Source organism: Manis javanica, chromosome 8 (genome assembly GCF_040802235.1).
Source record: "Manis javanica isolate MJ-LG chromosome 8, MJ_LKY, whole genome shotgun sequence".
Taxonomy (NCBI): domain Eukaryota; kingdom Metazoa; phylum Chordata; class Mammalia; order Pholidota; family Manidae; genus Manis; species Manis javanica.
The window spans coordinates 90,072,746-90,086,412 of record NC_133163.1 but is presented as its reverse complement, the minus strand read 5'-3'; the positions used below and the strand labels follow the sequence as shown (position 1 = coordinate 90,086,412).

General features: G+C 42.7%; 2 protein-coding genes across 11 annotated transcripts in view; both read left to right on the top strand.

Annotated features, from left to right (window-relative positions):
* Nucleotides 1-3,273, top strand: part of GPR176 (G protein-coupled receptor 176) — a 102,148-nt gene extending 98,875 nt beyond the window's left edge. For all 5 annotated transcript variants that reach the window (XM_017667747.3, XM_017667746.3, XM_017667744.3 and 2 more), the window contains one exon: nucleotides 54-3,273. In XM_017667747.3, coding sequence (XP_017523236.3) covers nucleotides 54-1,176 — 1,123 coding nt within the window. In that variant the 3' untranslated portion in view covers nucleotides 1,177-3,273. The remainder of the gene's footprint in view (nucleotides 1-53) is intronic.
* Nucleotides 3,274-12,530: 9,257 nt separating this feature from the next.
* FSIP1 (fibrous sheath interacting protein 1) overlaps nucleotides 12,531-13,667 on the top strand; it is a 200,641-nt gene continuing 199,504 nt past the window's right edge. For all 6 annotated transcript variants that reach the window (XM_073211619.1, XM_073211618.1, XM_037018782.2 and 3 more), the window contains exon 1: nucleotides 12,531-12,715. The gene's annotated coding sequence lies outside the window, so the exon portion shown is untranslated. The remainder of the gene's footprint in view (nucleotides 12,716-13,667) is intronic.

The window sequence follows — 13,667 nt, the reverse complement described above, 5'->3', positions numbered from 1 at the left end:
AATTTAAACAGTATCTTCTCCTGTGTAATGAGTTTTGCTTGTGCATTTTGCAGGTACTACTCAGTTCTCTATCCACTGGAGAGAAAAATATCTGATGCCAAGTCCCGTGAGCTGGTGATGTACATCTGGGCTCACGCAGTGGTGGCCAGCATCCCTGTGTTTGCAGTCACCAATGTGGCCGACATCTATGCCATGTCCACCTGCACTGAAGTCTGGAGCAACTCGCTGGGCCACCTGGTATACGTTCTGACCTATAACATCACCACAGTCATCGTGCCTGTGGTTGTGGTCTTCCTCTTCTTGATATTGATCCGTCGGGCCCTGAGCGCGAGCCAAAAGAAGAAGGTTGTCATAGCAGCGCTGCGGACCCCACAGAACACCATCTCTATCCCCTATGCCTCCCAGCGGGAGGCCGAGCTGCACGCCACTCTGCTGTCCATGGTGATGGTCTTCATCTTATGTAGTGTGCCCTATGCCACCCTGGTTGTCTACCAGACTGTGCTCAATGTCCCCGACACGTCCGTCTTCTTGCTGCTCACTGCCATTTGGCTGCCCAAAGTCTCTCTGCTGGCCAACCCTGTGCTCTTTCTTACTGTGAACAAAGCTGTCCGCAAGTGCTTGGTAGGGACCTTGGTACAACTGCACCACCGGTACAGCCGCCGCAATGTGGTCAGTGCAGGGAGCGGGCTGGCTGAGGCCAGCCTGGAGCCCAGCGTGCGCTCAGGCAGCCAGCTCCTGGAGATGTTCCACATCGGGCAGCAGCAGATCTTCAAGCCCACAGAGGACGAGGAGGAGAGTGAAGCCAAGGACACTGGCTCAGCTGAACTCCGGGCCAAGGGGATCCTGAGCACGGGTCTGGAGGGAGAGCAGGGGCCACCGTTTGCACCCCCTGCCCCACCCCTGGGCACAGTGGACTCCATATCCCGGGTGGCACCAGCAGCCCCTGGGGAACCCGAGACATTCCCTGATAAGTATTCTCTGCAGTTTGGCTTTGGGCCTTTTGAGTTGCCTCCTCAGTGGCTCTCAGAGACCCGAAACAGCAAGAAGCGGCTGCTTCCCCCCTTGGGTAACACCCCAGAGGAGCTGATCCAGACCAAGATGCCCAAGGTAGGCAGGGTAGAGCGCAAGATGAGCAGAAACAATAAAGTGAGCATTTTCCCCAAGGTAGATTCCTAGTAAGGCTTGTGAATCCCTGGAAGCAGCAGGGCGCCCCCATGCTCCTGCCCTCCCTCCGCTCTGGCCCTGTGGTTTGTTTGTTGTCCTTGCAACCAAGTATGGGTTGACTCCTCCTGTATGGCCCACATGCTTTTGAACGAGAGGGAAGCTTATATAAAGTCAATTGTCCTCTATTGAGGGAGTCTGTATGTCTCCCTCAGTGTCCCACGTCCTTAGGGAAGTCCACACTCCTCTCTGTGGAGATGGAAGCTGGGCAACGTGGGACAGGTCTTGGGTCATGAGTGTTTGCTGAGGACTCCTCAGTTCCCGGGGCCCTGCGGAGAGTACAGGGAGAGGAGCATCTGTGAGTCAAGGGGAGCAGGGGCACCCTAAGGGAGCCCAAGATAATTATGGAGCTGTGTGGCCATAAAGAAAATGTCTCTTTGATTGACAAAAATATGACAAATACTTTAAATTTTAATATCGATCTGTATCTTCAGGGAAGATAGCACCTTGGCATTTGACATCTGTTCTCTGGAAGGTCTGATCATGTGACTCTGAGTTTCTTCCAAAGCCTCATCCCTTTCCCTGGGATATAGACAAGATATGGCTGTTCCACCCCGACTTGACAGCTCTGGCAATAGATGTGCCCCATGGTGAGGGAGATGTTCTGAGCTTGGTTACCCTGCCATTCTCCTGGCATCACTAAGGCCTCAGAAAGGTATGTGTGCAGTGGGGGTTGGAAGACTCTGCACAGTCTTACTGTGGCTTTCCACAAATTGTGGGAAATTGTAGTCTTGAAACAAATGAGACATAAGCAAAGAGGTAGAGAAGAAGACTGAGAAATGTCTGTGCATTTCTCTTTTCTCCTCCCACATGCTCTCACGTGATGTGCTATGAGCAATCAGTGGGAGTAAAGTATATTGAAAAAATTTTCTGTGCAAACGTTTGGAATGAAAAGGTAATTTAAAAATGCAAAACTAGTGTAACCTGGGTCATCTGGAGACATCAGAACGGGTGGTTAGGAAAGGTGATTCTGTCCCAAAGAGTGGGAAAAGTCTGACAAAGGTGGCTACCTTCCGATGAGGCCTCCAGAACCCTGGTGTGCTGGGTCTCACTTCAGTCTGTTTGTGCACCTGTGGTTCTCCCTTCATTTTGGACAAAGGAGAGGGAGAAATACTTAATCATTGTGAAATGCAAGGTAGCACCCAGGCCAGGTGAGCTGTCCACGCCCTCCCTCCCAGTGTGGCTATAGCAGGTGCCAGAGTGATGGGGAGGACAGGGCCCTCAACTGATTATCCTCTGGGGCCTCTCACAAGTGATTCAAGTCCACTTTGAGCTGGATTTTACCAGGATTCAAACCACAGGTGACATTTCCCTTTGGAGGGCAGATCAAGTGCTGGCTCTGCTCTTGTCTCTTGAGCATTGTTCTTGTTACTAGAACACGGGAGCTAATCCAGGGCCTTGAGCAAGCTTGAAGGGAAGTGGGCATTCTCACCCGCAAAACCCCATGTTCCCAAAGCAGTGGGCCTCACTTATCCCCTCCTTTAGCCACACTGGCCCCTTGTCCCTCGGAGGAATCTCAGACCATGGGTAGGGAGTTTCCTTTTCCTGCCCTCTCCTGGGTGTACTGTCTTGTGATTCCAGAACATGAACCAAAGTCCCTTCCCCTGAAGAGAAAGCATCTGCCTCTTTGTATTGTCCACTCGCAGTGTGTGTCCTCACAGTAGAAACGGAACCACCCGGCCTCTCCTGGGCCCCTGGCCCCCAGGCCTTGGTGTGTGCCATCTGTAGCTCCTTGCCCCGAGAGTTCCTGTGTGGCCCTTCAAGCTTCGTGTTCAAGGCCTTCACAAGCACTGTGGCTCTCATCACGGGGAAACCTACGCTGTCAGAAAATTGTGTCCACTTGAGAAGACTGTTAAATGCAGCCCCTTTGGTGTCATTCTGATACTGTAAATGTACAACTTCATAAATTCTGGTGAGGCAGAGGGTGGTAGGTATTTCTTATGTTTGGAGCAGACAGTTGAATTCTAACAGGTCACTGCCAGGTGTATTTCTATATTCTTTGAAGAATTACATTTTAATAAAAATTTGAGAAGTTATTTCTGAACTCAAAAATGGTTAAATGAGCTATTTTTTTTGTTTCTTTTCTCTCTCAAGTGGGCATGTGAATGTAAATATTTAATCAAAAATTAAAATGGTATTGGAAAGATAGAGGAGAAGCCCCAGAGGGGATGATGGTGGAAGAGATTTGCATGGATGCACTCAAGTGGGGTGCAAAACAGATGATGCTAAACAGAGTAAAATACACGTTACTTAGAAATACAGAGATGTGTGAATAACAGAAGGCACAGCAAAAATTACTGCATGCCTTGTTTCTGGGACTTTTGTTCATTTTGTTGTAAGCCTTTTGTTACATTTTGAAACAATCTAAATGTACAGATAAAAATACAAATTAACTTGAAAAGGCTTCTGAATTTTGCAATGCACCATCAGAACAAACAAAGAAAAAAAACAAACCGTATGCATCATTAAAGGATATTGAGAAAATAAGGCAGTTTTGGCCTCCAGAGTCAGAATAACCAGTGGCTTTTTCCTGATAGGTTCAAATGATGTCAGTTTACTCTGGTAATTCCTCTAGTTTGTATGAACTAGGCAATAGTTGGCTGTTCTGAATTCTGTTTTTTTTCCCTTGTGTCTTCTCAATAACAAAGAAGAAATATTCTTTTTTTTTGTGTATATTCACTAAAGCACTTTTAAGAGTAAGTTTAATTGAAATAATGCTAGTTTGCTTCAGAATTGAATTTAGAGCACACACAGTATTTAGATAAATATGTACAAAAATATTGAGTTTAGTGAATTAAACTGTCCTGGAATTTATTTAAAATTTATGTTCCCATCTACTTAAAAAAATCCTAAAGTAAGTATAATCTCAGTATTTTTTCACTGTCATTAGATTATTTAGAAGATCTCAGTTTTAATTTATAATATCTTCTACCTTAAAGTTTATTCCCTTGGTAGCATTTGACTTCTCATTGTCTGCTTTGTATTTGTATATGATGTTTCACTGGAGGATATTAAAGCACAGCCCACGGGCTTTCTGTAGGAAGTGGTATGATCTCTGTTTTGCAGATGGGGAAACTAGAGGCACAGATGGCCCGTGTCATTAGCTCTAAAGATGAAGCAAGTTAGAGACAGAGCTAAAAACAGTACAGAAGGCATTAGGGCCCAATTCTTCCACTGCCCCCTCCGAAATACTGATGATCATTATTATCTATCATTATTATGACTATTTTTTGGCACATAAATTAAACCCACTTGGCACATATTATTAAGCGGTACTGGGGACTGAATTAAAATCCTTAATGCCTGGCAGCTGTTTTTCTCAATGTTATTTCCCAAAGTTCCTTCTGCTTCATGATTTCCCCTAACTTGTAGAGACATTCAGTTTAGAGTAAATGTTAAGAAGCTCTTGATGGAGTACCAAGACTGATATTGCTCATCTGAGAATACGACAGGTATCATCTTGTGCCTCATGTCCTCCTTGTTAATTCTGTACCGAGTTTACCCGTAGTTTAGTTTAAAAGTCATTGCCATCAAATCACCCTCACCCATTGCTCACACTCCTGCAGGGGCATTTAGTACTCTTCCCTGCAAGTCTATGAAATATTGACAAGATTCATTAATTCATAAGGGTAAATATTGCATGTGATACATGCTATTATAATGGAGTATAAAGTGTTCAAGATATGATCCCTGCCCTCTAGACATCTTGAAGGAGAGAAAAAACCCACAAGAGAGCAGTAAGTGGTTAAGTACTGACCAGAAGTGCTGAAGAGAAATGAGAATTATGTTTGAGAAGGTGTATCTTCCTCAATGATTTTGTTCATTGGATGGCAAGGTTTGTCTTTGAATCGAAGAAATTACTTTCCCCATAAAATGCACATTTATTTCATAGCACTTAGAATGTACAGAATCTTAACTTAGTTACATACCACCTCCATAATGTAACATGAAGAAATTGAGGCCCAGGTGATTGTATATTTCAAGATCTTGGGCCAGAACTGAGGATTTTTAAAAATGCCTCATCCATAAGCAAGATATGGGGAGTGGAAACCAGTGCTTTTAAATGTCTTTTGCATGATGAAATTTAAATAACTTCAGTAGATAGCAGGTTGAGAAGATGAAGAAATATTTTTCTAAGGCTTTCCATTTTCTTCCTGCTAGTTATGCAACTAGGTAGGTAACTCCCACACAGTTAGTGCTCAGGAATCCCCCTTACTCCTCCTGTGAGTTAGTGACCAGAAAGGAAGACAAAATTCCTTTAAATTTGGGCCCAGGTAATGACTTCTAGATTCATAACAAAAAAAATAGTTGGCAACTTTCACAAAAATACCAAGTCATCTGTAGCAAAGCACACATGATAAATGAGCATTTAATGGATGACAGATGTGAATTGAACTTGATAACTCACCTTTTTTTTCATTCTCCAGCATAGATTGGAAGGCTGCTTTTATTTGAATTAAAGGACTCGTTCTACTAACAAGTGTAGTGCAACATTCAATATGGAATCTCAAGAACATTTTGATTTCTCTATTTCTACAAAGCAAGGGAAAGTGCTTGTGAGTGATCTTACCATTGTTTAAAAGCTAAGCTGGTAAACTGAAGCCCAGAGAAGTCAAGAGGCTAGTCCTTCTAGAATCAACAATAGAGGAGGATGCAAACGCCAAATCTCATAAAACCTAAATCAATTTTCAATTCATTCTATTACATCATGCTATAAAACTAGGGCACATGTATTGTGGTTTGCTTTAATTTTTCATTTGTAGGTTGCAGTGGACAAGACATGGCTGTTAACCATTGCCTAGATGTTTCTAAACAGGCCATTCTTGTTGCCTAGCTTGTTGGGCAAGCTCACTGGTATGAACACTGCAGTTCAGGCTGGGACACACAAGCAGGTCATTTCCAATGACAGCCAAGTCTGCTTAAATCAAATGATCACGGAGCCTCAAAGCTGAGACTTAACCAGCCCATTATTTTGCTACATGAAGAAACAAGCTGAGAGAGGTTAAGAGACCTGGTCAGCTCTTTGCAGAGACCAGATGAGAAACCAGGAATGCATAATTTAAAAGTTTTGTGTGTCAATGTATGAGTTGCATAACAAGTTTTGAGCCAAATTAGAATTTTAATTCCAGTTTGTCTGTTACAATAAAATGAAGGGAAAATAAAGCAGCCTTTGTTAAATAACGAGTTTGGATGATCAAATAAGAAAAAGATTTAAACATGAAAGCCAATAGTCTTCAAAATGATGACTAATTCCTAGTCTAATAAACACACTGTATGTTCAGATAGAAACATTACTTTGATTTTGAACTAAGAAAAAAGATGTGTAAGAAGTAAGTGAAATGCTAAGAACACACCAGGGTGGCGGCCTGACTGCTGACTGTTGAACAACTCCCTATGGCTGTTTACCAATTTCTTCTTCATCTCCGAGATGTTAACTCTGGGAAATAATTTCTCTACATTCCTACTTAAGACCCTTCAAGTTTGGTCTGAATACATTTCTAATATGCTATCTCAATTGTTTTTATCTTCCTTTCCTTTGCGTTAGGATAAATATAAAGGTTTGCACAATCATGAAGATTTGCATAATTTACATGCTAAAATGCTTTTTTAGTACATAGATCAGGAGATCCAACTTAAAACCAAAACCAAAAAAACCCTACAGGATCAGAGACCTAGCACAGTACAGAAGTTATGACTTGGAATCAAAGACAAGCATGACACTATGTATGGACAGTGTTAAGAAGCTGTGGATTTCAGCCCAGTATTGACTGTTGCAGGAAAATTGGTCAACTTCTCTTCAGCCATTATCCAGAGCAGTGTTTCGATCATTCTTTTGGCAGAGGTGAAATGTGGGAGTAGAACCCTGTAATCTCAACTGGCACCCAGCAACAGAAACTTCAGCTCGCCTTGGGAAGCTTCAGGCAACTCTTTCATTCTTTACAGGTAACAGAATAGCCACAGGCAACCAAACTTTGGAGGCAGCAACTTAAAGAGAGAGTCCAGCAGTCTGTTACTCTTGAGGGAATTCTCTAAGAAGAGAAACAGATTTCTCCCCTTCTGGTGAGGATGATCATTTGGCAGAGCTGATTTCTTGAGGGTAGAACTGAGATGACCCCCTCAAAAACATCATTCTGGATTTTAGAAGATAACCGTCATTGTCTTTGTCTTTGTCTTTTAAAGGACAAGTCTCTAGCTTTCTGGGCCATAAACAGAGCTGGGGGTGGGTGGGTGGGTGGGTGGTGTGTGTGTGTGTGTGTGTGTGTGTGTGTGTGTGTGTGTGTGTGTGTGTGTGTGTGTGTGTGTGTGTGTGTGTGTGTGTGTGTGTGTGTGTGTGTGTGTACGCGTGCGCGCGCGCACGCGCTGAATTTTGTGACCTGGGGGTGGGTGGGTGGGGGGTGTGTGTGTGTGTGTGTGTGTGTGTGTACGCGCGCGCGCGCGCGCGCGCTGAATTTTGTGACCTCCAGTCTCCTTTCTCCACGCTGATACTCATATCACTTGAAGAAGTTAAACGAGGTCATATGACAACACATGGGCTAACTCCTTTCACTTAAAAAATTCCAAGAGTATCATTATGTGTTTGAGTTAATAGACAACTAAGAAGTAGCAAGCTTTGTTCCTCCTGATTTTTAAAATGGGAACATCCTCTGACAAGCACTTGATTCTCCGTAGCCTTCCACAAATGCACAGAAAGAGGAACGAAAGGATTCAGAATCAAGAAGTGGACGTTTGCCAGTTTTCTAGCTTACTATTTACAAAGGAAGTACGGAGTGTCTCTGCATTGCACAGCTCCAGGGTCTCCATGGTGCCTCTCAGAGCAATGACCTTACCACTCTTTACCCTTTAAAACACAATCTTGAAGTTCAGTGTTTTTCAAAGCATGCTCAAGCCGCTTCTGCACCAGCATCACCAAGGTACTTGTTAAAATGCAGATTCTTGGGCTGGACCCCAGACCTACTAAATCTGGGAATAAGGACTAAAGTCAACATTTAAAAATAGTCCTCATTAACAGTAGAATCTGAGAACCCATATTTAGCAGATTTATTTCATAGCTTTTAAGTACTAAAAAATAAACTAAAAAAAGTACTAAACACAAAAAACTTAAGAGTGCATTGACTAAAAATAGGATTATCTTTTCCAGAACTTGCTTTTTGTTCTTTAGGTCTTCATTTACTTCCCTGTTCATGCCTCTTGATTACATGGATGGCACTGTGGCCAAGCAGGATTGGGAAGCGTGGGAGGGAGTACAGTTGGCATAAAAGGGATAAATGAAATAAACCAGGGACTGAAGTCTGCAAAGTTTATATTAATACGGATTTGTGAGAACTTCAGTTTCTCAAAGTCACCAATGGTTATTTAATATTAGGTATTTATGATGGGCACTAAGATATTTTTACAAATCTATTCTGTTGTTTTAGAGATCTGATTTTTACTTTTCCTATTTGGATGGCTATTTAAAGATGTACCCAAGCACAGTTCAAACACAGAATATTTCTGTTCAGCGGTCTCTTGAATCACACCTAAAATCCAAGGAAAGTAAGTTTCTGGAGTTTACAGTTTTGTTTTTAACAGAAGACAATCAGCACCATCTAGTGGATTCAAATAACCTCTCTCCTTGAATTCAGTCCAATGAGGTAAAGGGAGCAGGTTTTGGAACAGGGTTGGAATCCCAGTACCAGTCAGTTCCTGAATGACTTTGGGAAAATTACTTAACTTCCTTGTACTCTGCTGCTCACCTGTAGAGCTGGATAATAATAGTGCTGCCTAATATATTGGATGTTATGAAGTGAAGTGAAATGATGGATCTAAGGCATGCCCTAAATGCTCAGTAAATGCTATTTTTTAATAATGCTAAGCAATAGACTCACAGGAGGTGGGAACTGTCCGTGGCACATACTTTTAACTGCTCTTTACAAGAAATGGCTATTTAAGCTAGTGTGTAGAATCTATAATACAAGGCTTACTGAGATTCCTCTCCTAGTAGGTTGTTACATTTGGCTGAATCTTATGGTGAGAAAAGGGAGATTGGGGCAACAGAGTTGCAATGGTAGTTGGAGCCCGGATGGAATACAGTGTGTGTTCTCCTTCATTCCAGTCTGACTCCACTCAGAAGGAGAAGGTGAAGAGTAGGGAGAGACTGAAAACAAAAACCAAAACCAGCTGTCACCAACCTAGAAGGAGACCAGGGACATATTAGCTTAAAAGATCTTGACTATGGAAGACATCTTTATGAATTATTTTGAAAGGCACAATAATTTCTAGATCATGTTTGGAATTTTTGCACATAGCACTTCAGAAAACACTGCATGGAAAAATATTGGGCTCTTTGACATCTGATTATGAATTGTTTTGAGGGTGTCACCTGCAATAACTGACATAGAACTAATTCAGGAAATTAAAAACAAAGACACAATGTATTGTGTACTAATACACAATAAATAAAGTTTGTCCTCATGGCACATACAGCCTCTCAGCACTTTGCAAAACAGAACAGCAGGAGGTAAATAGAAAAGTGAGAATGACAGAAAACAATTCAAGATGTGAATTTCAGGCAAAGTGTAATCAATGGGGACTTAATTTGAAAAGATTACAGTGAAGAAACACTAAATTTCTATTGAACCTGAATTTTTCTTTTCACTTTCTTTACAGGTATCTTATGTTGCATATATTGTAAAAGCCCCAGTTAAAAAAAACACACTAATTAATCATTAACATTGATCATAGCCCTGATTTTTCTTAGTTGTTTTTTCCCCCACATCCTTAAGAAATCTGAAATGTATTTTTTAAATAAGTGTTATATCACCAAAAATTACAATACAAAGAAAAGACTTCATTCATGGAATATTAGAATTGTGCAGGCATTTGGAGATAATCTAGCTTCTAGCTACTTAAAGAATGGTTGGTGGACTGGAAGCGTTGGCATCACTTTGGAGCCAGTTAGAGCTTTGGGTCCCACTGACACTGAGTCAGCATTTTAACAAGATCCCTAGGTGCTTGATCGGCACAGTAAAGCTTGAGAAGCCCTAGAATGTCAGGTTCCTTTGATATCAGAGGTAGCCCTGGGATCAGGACTTTATGAACCTACCCCTGGTGAGTCTAATGCAGCAGGGCTAAGGACTGCAAATCAAGCCCAACTCATTTCTCAAATGAGGAAGTTATGGCCCACAATACTTTACAGATTTACCCAAGATCACACAGCTATTTAGGATCAGAATCCAAACAATGGCACCTCTCCTCCTTATAATAAAAATAAAGCAGAGTCGGGGCACAAAGGGAGGGAGTGCACAGATGGGGATTCTTATTTATGTAATGTGGTCAGGAAAGGCCTGCCTGAGGAAGCAGACAACTCAGGAAGGAGAGGAAGAGAGCCTTATGGATTGCTGGGGAACTGTATCCCAGGCATCTCCAAGCAAGTTTAATAGCAATTCACAGAATCACAGGTTGGATATTGCCAATATAAGGAGTTATTTTTAATAGAAATGTGTTATTTCTTGGAATACCAATCATAGCATTTGTATAAAATACACAACAAGTATCACATTAATATTTATTTTATTTGCAAGAACAGTTCACTGTTAGCTTCAGACAGGGCCAGGAACACACACTTATAATACGGTACCAGCTCCAAGCAAGACTGACCAATTGGGTGGTGACTGCACCTCTCCCAGGTGCTCTTTTCCTGATTTCCAGATGTTAATCTCAACTTTTGATTCAGAGTGTCAGCTTTCCCTATTCTTTCTTTTGATTTGACATTAGTGAATTTCTTTACTAACATCTCTCTGTTGATTGCTGAAGTTTAATTCTCACAGGAGAATTAAAATGCTTCTCCAAGTTTCCTGATTTCTCAACTGTTTTTTTTTAAATTGGAAAAACGTATAAATTTCCTGAGAAATGCTGAGAAGAAATTCTTGCATAGAAACAATAACAAGGAGGACAGGAAGGCTGGAACAAAGTTTACCAGGCAGAGGGTGGTAGGGCTGGAGGTGTGAGAAAAAAAAGAGGTGCTGCTCACTTAGAAACTGTGGGCATTATAAGGATTCAGCATGAAATGGGAAGCCATGGAGAGTTCTGAGCAGAGGAGTGTGGCTTGATTTAGGTTTTGAAGGCATCATTCAGGAGGCCGTTTCAAAGTAGTAGGGGCAAGGATGGAAACTGGTAGGTGTTTGCAAAAATCTAGGTTAGAGATGATGGACTTGAATGGAACCACTTAAGGTGGTGAGAAGTGGTTGGATTCTGGGTATATTTTGCATGTAGAGCTGATAGGATTTACAACAAATTGATTGTAGACTGTGAAAGGAAGAGGAATTGAGGATCACTTCAAGGTTTTGATCTGAACCTAGTAGGATGTAGTTAACGTTTACTGAGATAGATAAGAGGGTGGGCAGCCTGAGGAGAAGTTTTGATTTTGACCTGTTAAGTTTGAGATGCTTCTTAAGTCTAAGTGGAGATGGCCCCCTATCTCTGTGAAGGTGTCACATAGTCAGATAAAAGAGTGTGGAGTTCAGGGGAGAAGTCTGAACTGGAAATAGAAAACTCAGAATTTGGATATTTTCCAAAACAGCAGTATATGGATACCATTTACAACCAGGTTTTCACACCCAGTACTGCCTTAGATAGTAGCCATTGCTCCTTGAACACCTCACTTAACCTTTGTCTATTAAGCTGAGAAACCTTAAGGAATACACATCCTACCTACTTAAAACAAGGCTAAAGGGACCATGTGAAAATTCCTTGTAAACTGCAAAGGGCCGTTCAGATGGAAAGAAGCAGATATTTGATGGTACTGGGGATGAAGAAAATCAGTTTGGGGACCCACAGAAATATTTTTACGTTCCAAGAATCAGAGAAACCAGACATAGTGCATATAGCAACGATTAAGCTTTCTGGACTGTAGCCCAATGTAGAAAACCAGTATTTTTTATTTACATGGCATCCGAAATTTAGCAAGAACTTCACATACGCAATCTTTCTGAGTTGCACAAAAATCTTGTGAGGAAGGAATTGTCACCCCCATTTTACGGAGGAGAAAACTGAGTTCAGAGAGGACAGCAGACCTGCAGGGCATGATAATAAGGGGCAGAGCCATACAAACATCCAGACATCCTCCCTGCAAATTCAGCCTAAGTACGAACAAACCATTCCCCACCCACACCGACTGCAAGGAAGACGCAGGAAACGGCAGGGCTGTCCCCCGCTCCGGGGGCTCACTCAGTGCTCCTCGCTGACCCTGGCCCCCATATCTTGTATCTGGATGGTACAGCCCTTTTCGCCTATCGCGAGACTGGAAGCGTCAAGTTTCTGGTTGCCAAGGGAACGGCGTTCCCGGAGTAGGAGGGCTTTTGAACGGCAGCTCCTTCCCGACTGGAGAAGCTGTGGTGGCGGGGAAGACCCCTCCTCTTTGGGGGACAGTGAGTGACGCCGAGTGCCGGTGGTGCGCTTCTGCGCCCGTCAATACTCCGCGGACTGGCAACTAGCTCCTGGAGTTTCCGCGGGGAAGGTGAGGAACCGCGCTGATTACGAGCCGGGCTCCGGCGCTGCGCAACCAGCCAGTGAGCGAGCGGGGCGCAGTCGTGTCGGGCTGCTGGTGGCCCCGCTGTCAGGGAGAGGCAGGGCCAATGAGAGGGCGGGGCGGAGTCGTCTTGAGAGGAGCCCGCGGTGTGATCTCCCTGCTTAAAGACGGGGTCGCCAAAATTTCCTGTGCCCGGCGGCAGACGTTTCTGAGCTTCCGCCCTCCTGCCAAGGACTTCCACTGTTCTGTGCCTTCTGGCTCCTAGGATCTAGAATTTAGATAAATTAATCGTTAGTCATTTAAAATAGACCAAGGATGCAAATAGGAATTTCACAGAAAAATTGACAATAAGAGGTGGCCAGTAATTACACATTTGACTAGAGTTTCAACTTCTCTCATAAAGAAATGCTAAATCAAACACCCAGATACCTTATGACAGTTATCCGAATGAGGAAGATGAAAAAGCATTGACAATAACCAGGCTGACCCGAGGCCCCTTTGAGGAAACAAACTCATTTTACACTAGTACCTGTTGGTGTAATCTGGTACAACCTTTTTTGGAGGACAAATTGACAGACTGCCAAAATTTGAAATGCCAAGTGTTTTTTGACTCAGCAATTCTTATTTATTTTCTAGATACATAAACTTAAGTAAACAAAGATTTGTAAAAACAGGTTAACTTAAAATTGAAGTGTACATAAGAAATTCACCTTTCTAATGTACAGTTCCCTGAGCTTTGACAAATGCATCAGTGCGTAATTCCCACCACAGTCAAGACACAGAACAGTGTCATTCTTCCCTCTCCACATCCCTCAGTACCTTTTTGTAGTTAACCCCTCCCCACCCCAAGTCTTGGCAACCACTAATCAGTTTTGTGTCACTGTAGTTTTGTCTATTCCAAAATGTCACATAATTGGAAGCAAACAATATGGAGCCTTTT